Here is an 18,926-nt window from a genome sequence, read left to right as displayed (position 1 = left end):
GCTAGAAGATTTTAATGAGTCCACCGTACAGTCCGGACCTAGCAACATCAGACTATTATTTATTTCGGTCTCTGCAGAACTCCCTGAATGGTATTACGTTACTTTCAAAAAGATCTATGAAAGCAATATGTCCCAATTTTTTGACCAGAAACCAGTCCTATAGCGAAACCAAAGGTCACCGAACATAATGGTGCATGTGTGGTCTCATAATGCTATTTTGAAATCATACGTTTCGCTCAATTTTGACCTCCAAAGGCTCAATACTTTTTAGATAATCTGATATTTTAGCCTTACTATGGAAGGACATGTAGGTTTTCATGACCATGAGTAAGCCAAACAAAGGTGAGCTTTCGTATAGTTAGTAACCCTTTAGATGCACGAAATAATACCTGAATAATGAAATTTCTAATTACGTTAATTTAACAAAATATTACACACAAATAAGTACATTCCAAAAATGTTGGTTCTTAAATCGGTAACTATAACACGGAATGCAATATTAATATTTGGAGAACTTTCGGACATCATAACGTTATCATGTATTTCCAAGTTGAAAATAACATTTCTAAAACTCTTATCGTCATATTCCACAGTACTTACTATGCTGTCAGTCGCTATGTACTCTAGTTTTCTTTTGTTTCAGATATTTAGAAAATAAAAGAAGTGTGGATTTTGTAGTTGATGACTTAGTTCAAGTCAAAAATATAGAGCTACTCTTAACATTCAACCCGGTGTTATAATGCATAAATATAGCAGAGACCTTACTAACAATTACAATATCAAGGAGGTCATTTTGCCATATTAACTCCGTGCATCTTTCATAATGAGTAATAGATAATAATGTTGAAAATCTTCGAGCGGGCAGAAAAATTGTTTCAAAAATCAGACAGTTCTTCGAGGCTAAATGAAATTTAAACTTACCAGTTTAGCGAAAGATACAAACAGCATGTATTTTCACTGGAAAATAAGAAGAAGAACTGCAACAGCCAACAAATTTTATACGTTTCGTGTTACCATACTGTGTAGAAGTTAGTTAAATTTTTGGTATGGCCTTCTCATTTGGAAAATGTAAATATACTTTCAATATGCTACGGTACTGAGACGAAGGAACAGATTATGTAAATTTGTTGTGAATGCAATAGGATCGATCAATAAGCTTAATATGCTTATAAAGGAATAAAACTACAAATATTCGCAGTAAAAATACATTAAAACATGAACACTTGTTATTAGTCAATGCAAACTGAATGCACTGATATTTATGAACCAATCAAAAATTATTGCATATCAACAAACTTTTATGAGAGAAAGTAAAACATATTCTACATTGAAAGCAGTGTCACATAAAAATAAAATTGCTTTCTAATTCCACTCCTTAAGTCACAGTGAAATATTTAACTGTGTGAAGAGAAGGCAATGTTTGTTTTCTTAGTAACAATATTTCGCAAGGAGTAACTGTGCATACTTTGAACAACTGTTCTCCATAACAATGTACAAATTAATTTCTATGCAAAGATATACACGGTATAAAATTATACTTAGATGTAACGTACACTTCAATTTTATTTTCTTTATTATGCGTACTTTTTCTGCAAAAGTGTCGAAGCCACTGTTTTTGTTTCCTCCACAAAGTTCTTTTTACTCCCTTCTTCACTTCGAAGAACACTTCATATCGAATATGCACAGATTCGATAAATATATACAGATACACACACACGTATATAGATATGAAGTCTTCTCATGCCATGTAAATAAAAGTATTAATATCATCTTCATCTCTTCGCATATATTTATGCTCTATAAGCCATTCAATTTGTTCCTTGATCATTTTTTTACTAGGAAGAAACATGTTTTTCAAAATATCCACGAGTTCTGTTTGAAGCTGAGCATTCGTTATTCGTTTTCTCATTTTTAAAATTTTAATTACTGCCTCCTGAAAAATATAAAATTAATCCAACAATCAAACACAAAAGTAGACAAAATGACACTTCTAGTGGGAAATAAGATATTAAAGATATTTTTAAACATTACACTTAGTAAAATAAATGTAATTCATACTAGTAGAAGCATTATAAACATAAAAAAAAAAAAAAAAACTTAAATAACGAGCTAATGATACTTATGCGTAAGGGAGAATTCAATCTTATAAGGACATACAGGGAATGGACAAAAATATAGAAACACCTGGTATAAAAGAGGTAGCCATTTCAAACACGATTTGTAGGTGTCGCTGTGTTCACTGGCACATTCGGTGAGGTACATAACCTAGCCAATGGAACAGATGGGCCAGTTACAGTTCAGCGACCGGTTCGTGCAGGTTATCGTGAATCATGTCTGAGCTGACCGAGTTTCAAAGAGGGCAAATTGTGGATGAGCGTATTGGTGGGAGCTAGGGCTGTGCGATATGTCGATATCGTTGATAACGATATCAGCTTATATCGATATCGCAAACATAAGTGTCGATATAGCAATATCGTTGATATCGACATTCGATATGGGTGTTTGACACTGTCTCGAAAAAATTGCGGCGGGTTTTGCTTATACAGTGAAACCTGTCTTTAACGGAATCGAGCGGGACTTGCAAAAATTTCCGTTAAAGTCAGGTTTCCGCTTAGTGGAGGTAGCCCTTTCCCTTTTTTAAATATATATATATATATATATATGCTTATAAAGGGGCATACTGAGAAAATATATTGCTGTACGTACATTGCTCGAATACAGTACTTCTTTCTTCTACGAATAAATACACACACAAAATAAAACTAAAATGAATACAAAACATAATATGCACACGTTTTCTTTATTTTTCTAATAGCCAAGCAGGATTTTCTGTGTACATTGCTGCTTGGCTGCTTGACTTTCTGCATACAGTTTAGCCTGAGAAATTATACTAAGTGAATCAGAATCATTTTTCCGTAAGGCAAATTTTTGCAGTTCCTTTGAACTTCTGAGAGCATCTTGATATGTATTTATTCTACACTCTTCTTCGAACTCGGTATCGTATTCCTCTTCTTCCTCTATCTCGTTTTCTTCTTTCCGACATTCCGTATGATTCTTGATTAAGTTGCGGGGATTAAGGACAATTTGTAGGGGTGAATATGAGTAGTGGTTGGGGAAGGCCAACACTGTCCAGAAATATTTAACAAAAGAACGAACATTTTATCGCAGACAATGTAATGTATATGTCTCACAAAATGTCTAAACATCTTCTAAATGCTGTAGTCAGGAACTCAGAATTTTCCGTTAAATGTTTATTTTTCTTTCCGTTGTCCGCATAACACAGTTTCCGCTTAAGAAAGGGACGTTTTACGCGTTTTGTTCTCCAAAATTCATGGGACCGTGAAATATTTCCGTTTAAGACAGTTTTCCGTTTAATAAAGGGTCCGTTGAAGACAGGTTTTACTGTATATATATATATATATATATATATATATATATATATATATATATATATATATATATATATATATATATATATATATATATATATATATATATATATATATATAACGCTTTTTGGCTCGCGATAGCAGCTGCATTTGCATTTCTTAACCAAATGAAACCAAACTGCACAATACTCGTATGAGGCAGAAAAACGCCCCGTTCCATGAGTCAAATTAATGTAGGGCTTGGGGACTATGCCCCCCTGTTGACTGCATTTCTTAATCGAATGAAACTAAATTTACACAGAATTAGTATGGGTTAAAAATTTGGTTCCTTTTGAAGAGATTCCAAATCAGTGGTGGGATAGGGATGTCTCTACATCTACTTAATCAACCTATATATTGTATATTTAACTCATATTATCGGCTGCACTTCTTCACCGAATCAAACCAAACTTTGTGCAAAAATTGTGTGGGGAAGAAATTCTGTCCCTTTCGAAGATAGAGCCAAATAAGTGCAAAGCCGGGAGTTATGCCCTCCAAAATATTTCTCATCATTAACATAGTTACATTCCTTAACAAAGTCAACTTGATATCCTCACTACAGTTAATGTTTGTGCTGTATTGTCATTACGAATAAAGAATCAAATGCCAGTGCTTAAATCTAAACAGAGAGGCAAACAAGAATTTACTCGTATTTTGTGCAAAGTAATAGCTTTCCGTTTATTTGTATGTGGTTACTAAATGTAAGTTGAGCCACATAACTCAGCCCACTAAAAGAAACAAAAGCCTCCATTGTCATTTCACTACACAGACCTACGTATTCTGTTTAGGTAGTATCAGCACTTACCTATTTCTTTGGATTTGCTTAAGTATTAGAAAATGCAGGTGAACTATTATTAGGAATAACTTAGAACCTTTCTAAATTAATTTCATAAGCAAAACTGAATAATGGTATAAGACGTAAGCTCTAAATTTAATAATAATAATAAAAAAAATCAACACTTTTAGGTAAGTGTTTGCACAAAACCAATAACAAGAAACCTCTCCAGTTCACATGGGAGATGTCACGTCTTTCCGTGAAGTTGTTTAATACAGAATATTACTAATTTAATAACAACATGTAAGAGATCTCGGCGGATCACGTGCTTTTTAAATTGAATATTAAAATAGAATATTACAAAAGAACATTAAGTCCAAGTGTTAAATTTGTAAAGCCAACGGACTAATTTAGAAGAACACACAAAGACATACATCACACACAGAGAGAAAAATGAACAATAACTGTCTTGTGTAAAAATATGTTGGTTAATACTAAGTTTTCAACTAGAAATGTATGCTGCATCGAAGTTCATGACACCGCTATTTAGGAAAGAGCTTTTTTATTCATGGAAAGGAAATCAGTTGTTTCGCATGTTCTGCACTAACTGAAGTATGAGCATCAGTTACGATATTGCATCCACAACTAAATACTCTTTCCGATGGAACGCTGGTACCCTGAATACACAAATACTTATGAGCCAGAAGAGCTAATTTTGGAAAGTCACAGTCATGAGATTTCCACCAGTGAAGGTGGTTTTCTTCCATATTTGTAGACAGTGGTGTTATTCTAATTTTTTAACAACCGGTTATATATATATATATATACAGGGTATTAATGAACTATACCGACAAACTAAAAGGTAATTCCTCACATCAAATTAAGAGTTAATATGGACCTACGGCGAAAAGTGCATAGTTTCAGAGTTAGGGTTGTCCAAAATCGCGAAAAAGCCAAATTTCAACAGGCCCTATTTTGAATTCCAGAAACTGTGGATGGTGGTCCTTATCAACGTAAAGGAAGCCACGCATACCCAATCCAAAAGTGCATATTTCGTCAATTTTCAATAGCTATATAAAGTATTCCCTACAGGGTGTAATTCTCAGATACGCTCTCAATAGTTTTCAGATATACTCTGATTTCAAGGCGGTTTCAAGGCAGAAAGAAAGCCTTGACAACAATAGACATCCAATGCTTCGGAGGGGAGTCGGAAATGATAAGAACCGGCAGCTCTATGTTTTTTTTTTTTTCTTTCTTTCTTTGTATGTGTTTTTCGAAATAGTGTGTGGTGCGATGTATTTCGTCACGGTAAATTTCACGTTTTCTTCGCTTATAAGCGTGAAAGAAAACATTGCAGCATGCGTTTTCCCAAGTGCGAGAAACCACACTTCTGACGATCCTTAACACTTCCGACATCGCGCCAAAGGACTCTGCGTTCACTGCTATCAAGGCTTATCGTTTGTCTATTTTGAACCAATCATAAAGTCAGAGATTATCTCAAAATTCGGTTGACGGCATGTCTGGCAATTTCACCTTGTATGGAATACTCTGTACACCCACTGAAAATTAATGAAATATGCATTACTGGATTGCGTATGCGTGACTTCCTTTACGATGATAAGAACCACCATCCACAGTTTTTGGAATTCGAAATGGGGCTTGTTGAAATTTGACTTTTTAGGGATTTTGGACAGCCCTACCTCAGAAACTATTCACTTTTCCCCACATGTTCATATGAACTTTTTCTCTTATTTTGATGTAAGGAATCACCTCTTACAGTTTGTCGGTATAGTTCATTAACACCCTGTATATTTTATGGGGAGAGAGAGAGAGAGAGTAGATTATTTTATGGATAGATAGAAAGATTTTTTTCTCCCTCTCTCTTAGGAAACAAATCATACAAGATAGACAAAAGCAAATTTTTTACTGTATACCACAAGTGACAGGTAGAGACCTACACAGCAACCTAATATAAAGTGTTGTGACGAAATTAGATAGCACTGTGAATATCTTGGAAACGAATTATCCAAAATAGATGTTTGTCAAAAAGTATTGGAAAGACCTTAATCCAGCAATCGATCAACAAATGTTGATAATGGTATATATGCGTTTGAAATATAAATAACCCTTACCACTATACTCATGTGATCCCAGTTCTCATTCTTGATATCTACCCAGCCCATTTGAAATTAATTAATAATCGCTTATCCTTTATTCTGAGAGATCATATCGCCCCCAGAAAGCACAAAGGTGCTAAGCTAATTAATTCCGATTCTTTCTTTCTTCTAGAATTCAGTTTTCACTGCAAACCTTTCATATTGTTTCCTGCTACTTGTCTTCTTTCTGCACAATATTAAACATGAAATGGGTAGTCAGGATATGCATTTAGTTGGAAAACAAGGAGAATGGCGCTTAGCACCTTTCTGCTTTCTGGGGGCGATATATTTAATCCTGTAGCTGTAAGAATTTCTAAGAACAAAGCTAAAAAATTAAAACCTGCTTGTTCCTGGGTATAACTGGGTAAAATTCTGTTATGTCTGTGTATAACAAACGGTTTAGCAAACTTAAAATATTTTAACAACTGGTTCTAGCGAACCGGCTGAATAGCATCACTGTCTGTAGATGGCACTGAAAGATGTGCATCGATTTCCTCTTGCAGTAAGGCATCAAATATGTCACGCTGTTTCACTCTGTTTCCGCAATGATGACCAATATATAGCTGGGAAAGACTTTTAAATGACTATTTTTATTAACTTTTTCGGAGGAGACTGGTGAATTAGAAGGAACACAAGTCTATTTTCTGTGACTGAAAAGTATTCTGAGATATCCTACATTGAAACGTTTTGCGAGCAGATGGTCTACATCAACATGAATACGTCAATATGTTGGTTATCCATATTTGATGATGTGGATATCGACATTTGATATATATCCATATCAGAAAAATATCGAATGTCGATATCGCACAGCCCTAGTGGGACCTTCCGTGACGAAACTAGCGGAAATTTTTGGTGTATCAAGAGGCACAATCTTAAAGATCATAACTGTCTACGAGTGTTCCGGAAAAACTGCATCAGCGAAGAACCAGTATGGATGCAAATGTATGTTGCGTGACAGAGACAGATGAGCACTGGGTAAGATTGTGACAAAGCAGATCACCACGGTGCCGAAAGTCACAGTTGTTCTGAATAGTGCTTACAAACTTTGTTAGCTTCAAAACAGTCAGAAGAGAACTCCATAAGCAGTTATGACAGATCTGCAATTTCCGAACTACCTGTGACTAATGACCATGTTGACAACGCCGATAAAAATTGGACAATGAAACAGTGGAAAACTGTCATCTGGTCGGATGAGTCTTCCTCTACATTGTTTCCAACTGCTCGCTGAGTTTACGTGTGGAGAACGTCAGCACAAGCGCACGATACAGACCGTCTGTTACCAAAAGTGAAGCATCGCAGTGGTTTAGTGATGATTTGGGCATCCACATCCTGGTATTCTGCCGAACCTATCATCACCTGCATGGATATGTCACTGCCAAGGACTACGTAACCACTTTCAATGACCAGCTGCATTCCATGGTGCAAACTTTGTTCCCAGATGGTAATGCCGTATTTCAAGATGATAGCCCCTGTTCATACAGCTCACATCGTCCCGGACTTGTTTGATGAGCACAAAGATGAAGTGTCACATCTGCCACGGCATCCACAATCGCTAGACCTCAATATCATTGAGGCCTTGCGGTCAATTTTTTGGAGACCACGGTGCGAGCCAGCTATCCACTACCGTCATCTCTATAACAACTTTCAGCTGCTTTGGCGGAAGAATGATACAACATCCTTGGACAACCATATATGACCTGTATTTCTCCATTCCCCGTCGACTGCAGGCCGTTCTGCGTGCCAAAGGAAGTTGTAGTTCTACTCGCTATTAATACAGGCAATGTGCAAAAATTTTTAACTGTTTCCATATTTTTATCCATTCCCTGTATATGACAAAAAAGTGTGAAATATTACACAACTTATTATCAAGAATGTTAAGTGATTATATATATATATATATATATATATATATATATATATATATATATATATATATATATATATAGACTAGGTACCAACATTTTTAAAATTTTATTTTTTTAAATGTCTATATATCAAACACTACCATGTAGCTTTGAAATAAAAGTCTCAAAATGGCAAACGTATCCTTTTGTCTCACATTATTGCAAACAATGTTTTCTGAACATGGTGTCTAGTACAAATATCAACTTAATAATGACATTTTAAAATTAAAAATTTCTGAATCTATTATAATTATTCATATCACAAGCGTGTTGTATAATGCATATACTTCAGCACTTTTATTACTTACATGTTACAAATTCTACCAATCTTTACTATACCATATAAACAAAGATATTCTGGTATCAGGAAGTGAGAATTACACGTAGCTCGGTTTCATTTCGGGTACGTTTTTCGCTGCTCTAGTGTCTAGCACGTGTGCGTTTGATGTACGAGATCCTGAGTTCCCGACGAGAGAGCATCGAAACGCAATACATTGGTTATATCTCACCTTAGACTGTAGGTCCCACCCAATATAACCTCGTTGCTGGCAATGGACGAAAATATGAAAATACAAATTAATCAGTCATTCGAGGGCAGGATTAATGTTTCGTTAAACTATGTTTTCCATAGACGTAATATAAATTATACGGTAGATAGGTAATATATAGAATATCCTCATCAGATAAATAGAAACTAACTTTGTCGCTCATCATGAAAACCATGTCATCAGTCATCATATCAATCATTTTTGCCGTGAAAATGTTACACGATGTGTGTGATTTTGAGACGTTAGTTGTTGCACCACCATTTTCTACGGATGACAGAGTAAATCGTAATTAAGTATTCGCCATAAGCTGCGTTCAGAAAAGAGATGCATAGCATAAGTGTTTTTACGAGCTAGCCGGTTTGGACTATCTCCACAGCTTCTCTTATAGGCTTAATGTTTTTTTGGTGTCTTGACCGACCTTGCACGACCTGTTGATTTCCACTTTAGAGCTGAAATTGTTTGAAATTTTTTTTTATAAAATTGTGTTAGGAATAAAACACGATCTCTTCGACAAACGATGAAGCGTTGACGGAACTGAGCTGAGTTGCAACAGAAGAACCAGCACTTTTTAAAAAGATTTCCACGAAAATGCACAGTGCTCACACGACCACAGTTCCATGGCTACTGAACTGGCGTAGCATGCGCAGCAGTTGATCAAGCAATGAATCCTCCTCCCCCCCGCAATACGCTTACGGTACGCACCAATGAAAACCGTAAGATCATTTTGCTGCATTACATGTATGACGTCATTTTGAAAACCTTAAAAATTAAAGTTTAAAGTTACGTGAGATTTTTTTTTTTTTAAATGACTGTTACGTGGCACATATATTCGTGTTAAATAAACAAACATATACAAACGTGTAATAAGTGTATTATTATTATTAACTAAAAAATATATCTTTTTGCCACGCCCTGTACAAGAGACCGTAGGTCGAATAAATTGTTGCAGATCTGCTTCGAATTAATATGAGAAACAGAAATACGCTCAACTATATTATCTTGTTCAGATATATTAAGTTGTTCAAATTCAGTTTCCAACGTGGTAGTGTTGTATGGTTTGTGCGTTTCCATTAATATGACTTCAATAGAAAGTTGTCTTTAAAGTCTTCAACATGCATACACATGTGAACCGTAATGGCAACTAAGTTGCTGCTTAAAAAAGCTTGGAATTAATACCTTAGTTTACATTATTCGAACTCGACCATACCTTTACTCCCTTGTATTACATATATACGAAAAGAAAATTTCCACTAAATATTGATTCCTACCTGTACACGTAATATCCTTAATTGTACTATACTTTCGTTATCTTCTTCCTTACTTCTTTCTGTGGATAGCTGTAGTCTTCCTATTAAGTTAATTTTACCACGTTTCTGAAGTTTTCCATTTTTCCTGGAGATAAATATTGATATTTAGCTAAATTTATTCTGAATAAATCAATTTTATGCACAAAATATACAGCAGTAATTATATATATCTTACAATTATCAATGTAGTGAAGTAACATAAGATTTTTTTCTGTTTTTTTATAGGCTTTTTCAATACATTTCATATAGTATACTGCTAAATGTCGCAATTATTGTTCTTAAGTGCTTTTAATTTACAAAAGTCGTACTAGATTTATTAAAATGATTATATATATGTATCACCATTAAGCTCGAGCAGTTATTTCTAAGAAATTTTCTCTTGACCTGGTGTACTATCATCCTGAATTGCAATCTACTTGTAAGATGGCTTCATTAAAATAAACGAACAAATAAATAAAAATCCACTATTGCAGGTAAACTAATCCTAATATGACGACTCTTACTTACAGTGTATCCTTATGAGGACTATGATTTACCGGATAGAACCCAGTTAGGGCGCAGAAACTGGTTTCAAAGTTTGAAGGTTGTTTTTGGTACCCTATAGTTTAATTAAATTGGTTTTTGGAACACAAAATATACACCTTGTCATTCGTATTCCTCAAAAGGATTTAAAAAAATAAATAAAAACATTTCACTTAAGTACCACGCCCATGCCTAAAGGAGATGAGCAGATTAATGAAGGTGAATGATTAGGAAGAATTGGTGGAATGAGAATATGAGACGAGATGGGAGAATCCCGATTAATCCACGGCTTTGAAACACCATGAGCATGATCACGAATATTTCATGTTTAGATTTGTGACTGGTGATGAGATCTGGCTTCATTACCACGTGCTGATAACAAGCAGAAATCAATGCAGTGAAAACGTTACGACAGTCCACCGCCAAAAACATTTCGAACAACACTTTCAGTTGGGAAGTGTATGGCTGCAGTGTTCTGGGACACGAAAGGCATTATTCTGATCGACTGCCTAGAAGGTGGAGCCATAATTAACAGTGCAGCATATGTGGAGTCTCTCAGACGCTTAATCGTGCTATTCAAAGGAAAGCGGCCATGAAAATGGGCGAAAGGCGTGCTTCTACGACACATCCTCACACCAGCTGGAAAACCACTACTGCCACTGATCAACTACGGTTTAAGGTGCTGCCACACTCTCCCTACTCTCCAGACTTGACTCCCAGAAATTACCAATAAAAAATCTCTTAGAGGTCGTCGGTTTCCAGGTGCTCATGAACTTGAACAAGCTGCCCAAACATGGGTTTGTGGGACTCCAAATAATTGATTTCAAGAGGGTTTTCTGAAACTGGCACACTGCTGGCAAAAGTGCAGAAAAATAAAGGGAGATTACATTCGGAAGGTGTACAGATCAGTTGCTGTATAACCTGTATGAATATGTCTGAAAAAAAATCATAGTATACCCTTTGCACTTTCTTTTTGATTTACATTTAGTATAACGAGATTTTACTTTATGGTAAGCATACAGTAACTTAACAATTGTAAGTACTTGAAAGAATATACTTTCCTGTGCTGGTTACTTAGCCGCATTTTTGTCATTCAGTAATAGTGAGAAAAGAAAAAAAGAAAGAAAGAAAAAAGAAAACTAGAGAGTTGGTTTACAAAACTCACACTAAAGCAAATTCCTGGTTAACCCAAAACATAGTATTTCCATCAAAATCCTTGGGCGTTTGTACTTCTGGCTCAAATATAAGTACCTGACGCTTCAATTTTGGAAACGCTACTAAAGACTGTAATAAAGAAATAGAAGAAATTATTCTAAGAATTTATTTGTATGGACTTTACAACTGATGCGTTATAAATTAAAATATATACACACATTATCGAAAATAAATGAAAATACATCAGATTATGAAACTACCAGATACAAACATAAGAAATAGTTTTAGTATTTTAAGGTAACATTGATATCGCTAATTTACTTTAGTTTGTAATGGAAAAAAGTCTGCATTTTACATTATGATATTATCAAACACAATTATGCGTCCCTTTACCCATTAACTGAAGGACTTTTGCCCCGCTGAACATTAAGTGCGGCCTTTTGACCCGCTTTACTCTGCTAGAGAAGAAATATCTCCTCCAGTTCCCTTCCAGGCGGCAACGTACCAAGAACTGACGAAACGTTGCCTCGTTGGACCGCAATGGATATACGTTGTATTAAGAAGGATGCTGAACGAACATCGCCAGAAACGATAGATATGCGTCTGCCTACCTCTCTAATAAAATGAATGCTTCTAGAACCCCATGCCCCACTGGTCTCGATGGCTATTGGAGCAAAAATAAATTTGTCGAGGAGATTGTTGTATTTCCTTTCCTTTTCTGTCTCTCTACGTCTAGCAACTTCTCCAGCATTCATAATAGTCAATGGGAGGCTTGAATGGGCAAATGTGTCCGAACATGTAAAATCCCAAACTAGTGATTTGCCTCTCATCCAAGGTATTAATGTCATGCCGTCAGGTCGTTTACCATCAGAACAACAACAGCCTGACGGTTCACGAATGGAAGGAATTCCTGCCGTTGTGAGGGCTCGCAAAATGATGTCATTAACAGATGAATGTCTGGTGTTCCTGCCAATGCTCTTCATGCATGAGAGGCCATGCAGGCCACGTTGGGTAACTTGATCCCCGCAAGCTGGACAGCGATGTGGCTCACAAACATCTCAACCTAGTCTTAAGGCTACTGCGATTTGAAAGGCTTCATTAGACATGTGAAGACCTAATTGGGGGGAAGGTAACGCATTTAACCATGCCCCAGCATGGGGGGATGACGCAGCAAGAAGTCTAGCTTTATCGTCTGGAACAGTAACGGATTGTAAAAGAAGTTCATGAAAATGTGCTGCTATTGATGTGTACCAAGACGCCTGAAAACCTCTTCTGCTGATTTCTGGAAGGTCCGTATCTGTTATATTTATCCATTTACTTGAGCCTTCTTTAACTATTTCATCTGGGTCCAGGTGGTAACCTTGTGGAAGGAGAGCCTCGATTAAACGAAGAGATCCGTGGTAGGACGCTAAAAAGGTAAGAATCGCCATATCAACGGTTCGTCGAATACCAAGACCTAATCCAACAGGTAAGGATGCTTGCATCCAAGAGTCGTCACTCAAGGAGCAATTCAAAATTGACTCCAGACCCATTCTAAGGATAAGATAATATTTTTCCAGTAGTGGAGTCTCTTTCCAAGATGGAAAGCATCTTAAGAAGTAGTTTAAATGAGGGATCGATAAAGAGGCACGTAGAAGAAAGAAAGCTGCATGGACAGAAGTCGAGGCGAGGCGAGACAAAAAATATTCAAACTTCGATATTTTGCTTAACAGGACATTGGTAAATGCTTCCTTTGTGAGAGCGGCGCCTAGAAGACAAGCATCCTGGTTAGTTAGAAGACGTATTCCTGGGGCAGCTTCGTCAAATATGAATTAAAACACAATATGCAAATATAGAATTCGCATCCATAGAATAATTGATGTGGTATAAAATTGGATATTCCCTTTATGTATCATATAATAAATTATAGCAGTTACGCACTACATTCTTACATTTTCCGTTAACTACGAAGTACATACTTACATAGGTATATACCGGGCACATCAAAAGGTCCGGAGCCATAGGTTAACTCCTAAGAGTAAAGATACGGAAAAATGGAAAGAGGAGAAGTGTTGAAAATGGTCAGTTCTCAATTTTAAATAGATTTTTTTCAATCGCACAAGCCATTTGGGTTCTACACTCCTAAGGTGTTCATGGTAACTGAGAAAAAAACATTTCCAATTCAGCACTGTTAGGATGGAACGCGAGGACACACAATACATGACGGAGAGGACCGTGCACATTGTTGTGTGAAAAAACCTAGAACCCCTTGTCCATTTCCTACCAATGCTGTATTGTTTGTCGAGTGAAGACCCAAGGGCCTGCTGAACTGGCAAAGTTCCTTTTTTTATTATTGAAAATAGTGTACCTTATCAAAATGGAGCCCAAACGGTTGGTTCGACTGGAAAAATTCCATTGTTTTAGGACTGAAAACCACCTATTTGCAACAACTTCCCTCTCTTTCCATTTTATAGTACCTTTACTCATAACAAAAAAAGGCCTATATCCCAACACTGTATTCCTAACATAACTTTCATTATATAGTACGAATTTGAATTTTCTCGAATATAAATTCATAAAAGAATTACACACTGCTAGTGACAACACTTATAGAGTTAAGAAATCTGAAGACATATTTAACCACATACAGTGATACATTTGGTGTAGTTGGAAAGCCTCTCGATTTTAACAGAATATAACTGATACTATAAGAGTATAAACCTTGACAGCCATAGTGTTGCAATGAAATGTAACATTCCAATTACAGGACATGACAAACTGCGATTATAAGTGATGTATTCTCATACGAACAATGTGATTATCATATTGGAAACACTACAAATTGGACAAAGTATTGCGGAAACAATTCCTTTACAATATTTTTCTAATATTCGAAAATGACGCAGCGAAAGCTTAGTCGAAGTTTTAAGTATTGGACATAGAATCAGGTGATCTGAAGATTATATGCAAAGTGAATTCAAGGAAATCAGAAGAAAAAAAAATATTTTACGAGAAAACAAATTCAGGCCCCTCCATGGATCTATTAAGTATGTTTAATGACGAATACTTACAGAAAAAATGTTCTTATTCGCTCCCAGTGAAAACGTCTGAATATTTCACTGATTGCGAGTAAGATTTCGTAAAATATTGCGTTTATGCCAACAGTGATTGTTCAGCTAAAGCAATTATTTTACTCATATTAGAAAACAACAAAAGAATTATGAAATACAATGTGGCATAATGGTGATATATGTTACAAGAATATACACAGTACAAGATCAACAAGACATCAATAGAATCAATAGTCTAAAAACGGGTCTAAACTTGGTACAATGTTCCTGCTATACACATCCATTTTCGACAATGTTCGGCCATAATACAAAACCACTGCGTCGATACAACCACTGGAAAGACTCCTGAAACCGACCGGAAGGCATGCATCACTGCAACAAAAATCTTCTCCATACATGGTGGAGTATGAAAGATGTAGCAAAATATAGTCATTCCATATTTTGTAAGCTCAGATTGCACAAGAGCAAAGCGACGTGAGGCCATTATCGTGGAGAAAGAGCAATTGTTCATCCACAGGTCCGGATTCATGTAGATAACGCAGAAAGTTCACATAGAGATACTGGATGACTGTTGCTTCGTCGGGAATGAATTCTCTATGCTCGACTCTCCTAGCATCGAAAATCCCCTGGAATATTATTTTGCTTTGGACATGTCTTGACGACATTGTTTCTTGAGTCGGAACGTATGCGGCTTCCAGGTTGAAGATGGAGTTTTAATTGTAAATAGTATAGGAAGCACTATGACTAGTCTTTGTGATAATGGAATGTTGGGTCAGTGTCCTCAATCAGTATCCGCAGATAGTCAGCCGAATCTCTTGCTGATCATCTGTTATCATAATAAGATCTGTTACATGCAAGTTTTCAGTGATACATGTTACTTACAAATCCTGTTAAAATGGAATAACAGCTGTCATGGTAGATTCTTGATGCCCCTAAGATGCCATCTATTGTACGGAAACAATTTTCATAAACAATCTGTTACTTCCCGAAAGTTCTCTCTGTTTTGTTCAACATCTGATGTCTGTATACATATTCCACGAATTCCCTGTCCACACGAACGACCGGTATCACATGAAGACAGAAGTACGTTGATGTGTTGAGGGAAAGAAGTACGACTCTTTCACAGCATATCAACGTATAGCTGGTGTACTGCTGACAAAACAATGTTCCAACTCCACTTCTGACATGGCCTCTTCACGGCTAACACATCATTGCTTCACACAACCAGTACCGGACTATTATCATTGTCATATCAAATACGCGCCTTGCTGATGTTACACAGGATGGTACTTTCCGTGTACATTATGACATCTGAAATTTCGCGCAGTAGCGCCATGTTGAGGCAAGCCTTACAACTTACTGGCTTTAGTGGTATAACACACACACCATTTGATGAACATAAAATTACAAAATTTATATTAAGGCACATTTTCATAGTTCTCTTTTACCGAATGCGGTACAATTTCTTGACTAAATTTAAAATTAATCCCTTTTTTTAACCTATGAATTATTTTTATATATGAAGAACATTTTTCAAATATTCATTATTTTCCCTCCTTATATTCTTAACTAACTCAAACTATTATCTCTGCATATTACCTTTCCATTAAACTATCTCAAACTTTCCATAACAACTTTTGTCATATCCTTTGTTCTAGTCTTTAATATCTAGATTAAACGATAGATAAGAATATACCCTTACAAATCTTCAATTAATTTTTCCCGCCTAAAACCTAGTTTTACTTGCTTATGGTTTTCCCAGTCTTCGTTTCCAATATCATACTTATTCCTCGTACCTTCCTATTTTCATTAACTTTAGTTTCCTATACATTTGTTCTGTTTCTCTACTCTTTCCAATTTCTCTACCATCACGTTTATGCATAAACTTGTCGATTTCCCTTCTTAAATTGCTCTTGAACTTCTCATACATCCTTGTTTTCCTCTTTCACACAGTTTGTTCTTACATAAACAATTACTCACCTTATTAATCTCTACTATGTTACACATTTGAGAAACTATCTTAGTTAAATTAGCGCTTCCTGCCCTTACAAATCTTCAAAACAGGTGAAAAGATGTGGGTTAATTGACATGGAAAAACATATCAAGTTGTATTACCTTAGTAACTGTGTTTATATAACTTCCGCTTATAATACGTTAGCCTTAGTTATTATCTGTGTAATTAGTTCCCTTTCATCCTATCATCACTAACTTTTTCTCTTGACAATTCTTTCAGTAAAGTCGACGATTGGTCATTGTTTCAAAAATTCGTAACATAGTGGAGAAGCGCAAGGTGAATACGTTTTGAGTTTGCTTACAAGACAGCTTCTTAAGAGGTTACATTATTTATTGCTTTTATGTCTTTCTTCTTTTTTTCTTCAACATTTCCTGGGTAAGTTATGGTTTAATTATGCATCACATTCATACTTGAAATGAGACAAAATATTGGTATATTATTGCTACTAATAAATACATAAATAAGTAAAATAATAAAATGATGATAAAATTACCCAAAGTGTTCGACGCAATTCTGGATCCGGTAACTCGGTTGCCAGTCGTAGGTTTTCGTAAGATATTCTGTCGTATGGTCGTTGATTCCAAGCAAAAAGTACAGCCATCTGAAACGTTGTAACGTCTACATCGTACCTACCTACGGCATTGGAGAACGTTATCTGAAAGTTTAAACGATATGGTTTCACAAAATGTACATAAAATTTTCAAAACCATAAATTACATTCTGTCCATTCTTGACGGACGCGCACATAAATGTTGAGTAAGTCCAATGATAGAAACTCCTTACGTTCGTTTCAATTATGTGTATATTTAGTTTAGGACGAAAGCTTATTTCTATATTTTATTAATGGAGGAAAAATCTAGAACACATTTACTTTTGATATAGAATCATACTTGTTGTCTTATCGAATAATAATAATAATAATAATAATAATAATAATGAAAAATCTAACAGGCTGAAACCAGATCTAAAACTGTAATACTACATTTTATAGCTATTCCTTCGAAGAAAAAATAGAAAGTGTACTTATTGAAGATTCAAACACGGCCAGCTGACTGGTAAGAATCATACCAACTACGCCAAATATTCACGTGCTGCACTCTTGCGATAAACTTTAAACATTCAATTTCTAGATTTCTATTGTGTGCAACGTAACAATTTTTCTGAGAAAAAATGAAATATTTTAGTTTAACGTCCCACGATTGTGCCCTTTAGGCTAAGGGAGACGATGATGAAGGCAAGTGAATGATGGACGAATTAATGGAATGAGAAAGTGAGAGGAAACGGGAGTACCCTGAGAAAACTCACGGACACGATGTTATCCACCTAGCAGTGAAGATAGAAGTCTAGAAGGTGTATATCGAGCAGAATATCGTGGGTTCCTCTGGTGTTAAGGGGACGCGCGTTATCCCACTTTAAGATAGAAATCCAGAATGTGTGCACGTGAGGTAGGGAAACAAGATTGATGTCACGAACGTACGAGCAACTAATCATACATAGCTGAATGAATGAAGACTACAAGAGTATCTGGATGTATAGCTTACTATTCTCTGCCCAATGGAATGCCAGGTGTGTGTCTCGCATGACGAGAGCGAACATGATAGATTTTCCACTCGCCTTCACTTCTATGGACGCTTGCTGCACTCTGCCCGATAGTCCTTAATCACTGAATACCAGTGTCTTCATGCATCTCACAGTTGCAGTCTCTTCCGACACCACGATGTCGTCTCGATGACGTGCGAGACGAATGCAGAACGTAGGCCTTCCTCCAACAATCGATTTTTAGGTGTAAATGCTCTCACACGGAGCCATGGTGCCTCTGATTGCACTAACGATCCCTTAGGACAACTCAAACGATTTTTTGTCCAGACGCTACCCAGTTCGTCGCAGGATCATAAGGAAGCGGTAAGTCTACTATAGGAAACTTCTACCTCCCACCGAGGAAATAATGATATGCCACTAACGCCACTACCCACGGAAGCGCAACTCTGTGAAACGTGGCCTGCCACAGCCACACTATACGATCACGCTTAAAATCACTTAATTGCACACAATGGACATTCTCTG

General features: G+C 36.1%; 1 protein-coding gene across 2 annotated transcripts in view; it reads right to left on the bottom strand.

Moving 5' to 3' along the window:
* Positions 1–1,189: 1,189 nt before the first annotated feature.
* Positions 1,190–18,926, bottom strand: part of Cul5 (cullin 5) — a 119,935-nt gene continuing 102,198 nt past the window's right edge. For both annotated transcript variants that reach the window (XM_081768975.1, XM_081768967.1), the window contains exons 13-16: positions 17,356–17,517; positions 11,809–11,927; positions 10,083–10,206; positions 1,190–1,933 (exon numbers count right to left, since the gene is read on the bottom strand). In XM_081768975.1, the coding sequence (XP_081625101.1) occupies positions 1,739–1,933; positions 10,083–10,206; positions 11,809–11,927; positions 17,356–17,517 (600 nt within the window). In that variant the 3' untranslated portion in view covers positions 1,190–1,738. The remainder of the gene's footprint in view (positions 1,934–10,082; positions 10,207–11,808; positions 11,928–17,355; positions 17,518–18,926) is intronic.

This window comes from Thermobia domestica, chromosome 1 (genome assembly GCF_964235325.1).
Source record: "Thermobia domestica chromosome 1, izTheDome1.hap1.1, whole genome shotgun sequence".
NCBI lineage: Eukaryota > Metazoa > Arthropoda > Insecta > Zygentoma > Lepismatidae > Thermobia > Thermobia domestica.
The sequence above is the reverse complement of the archived record's forward strand: the minus strand, read 5'-3'. Positions and strand labels throughout refer to the sequence as shown.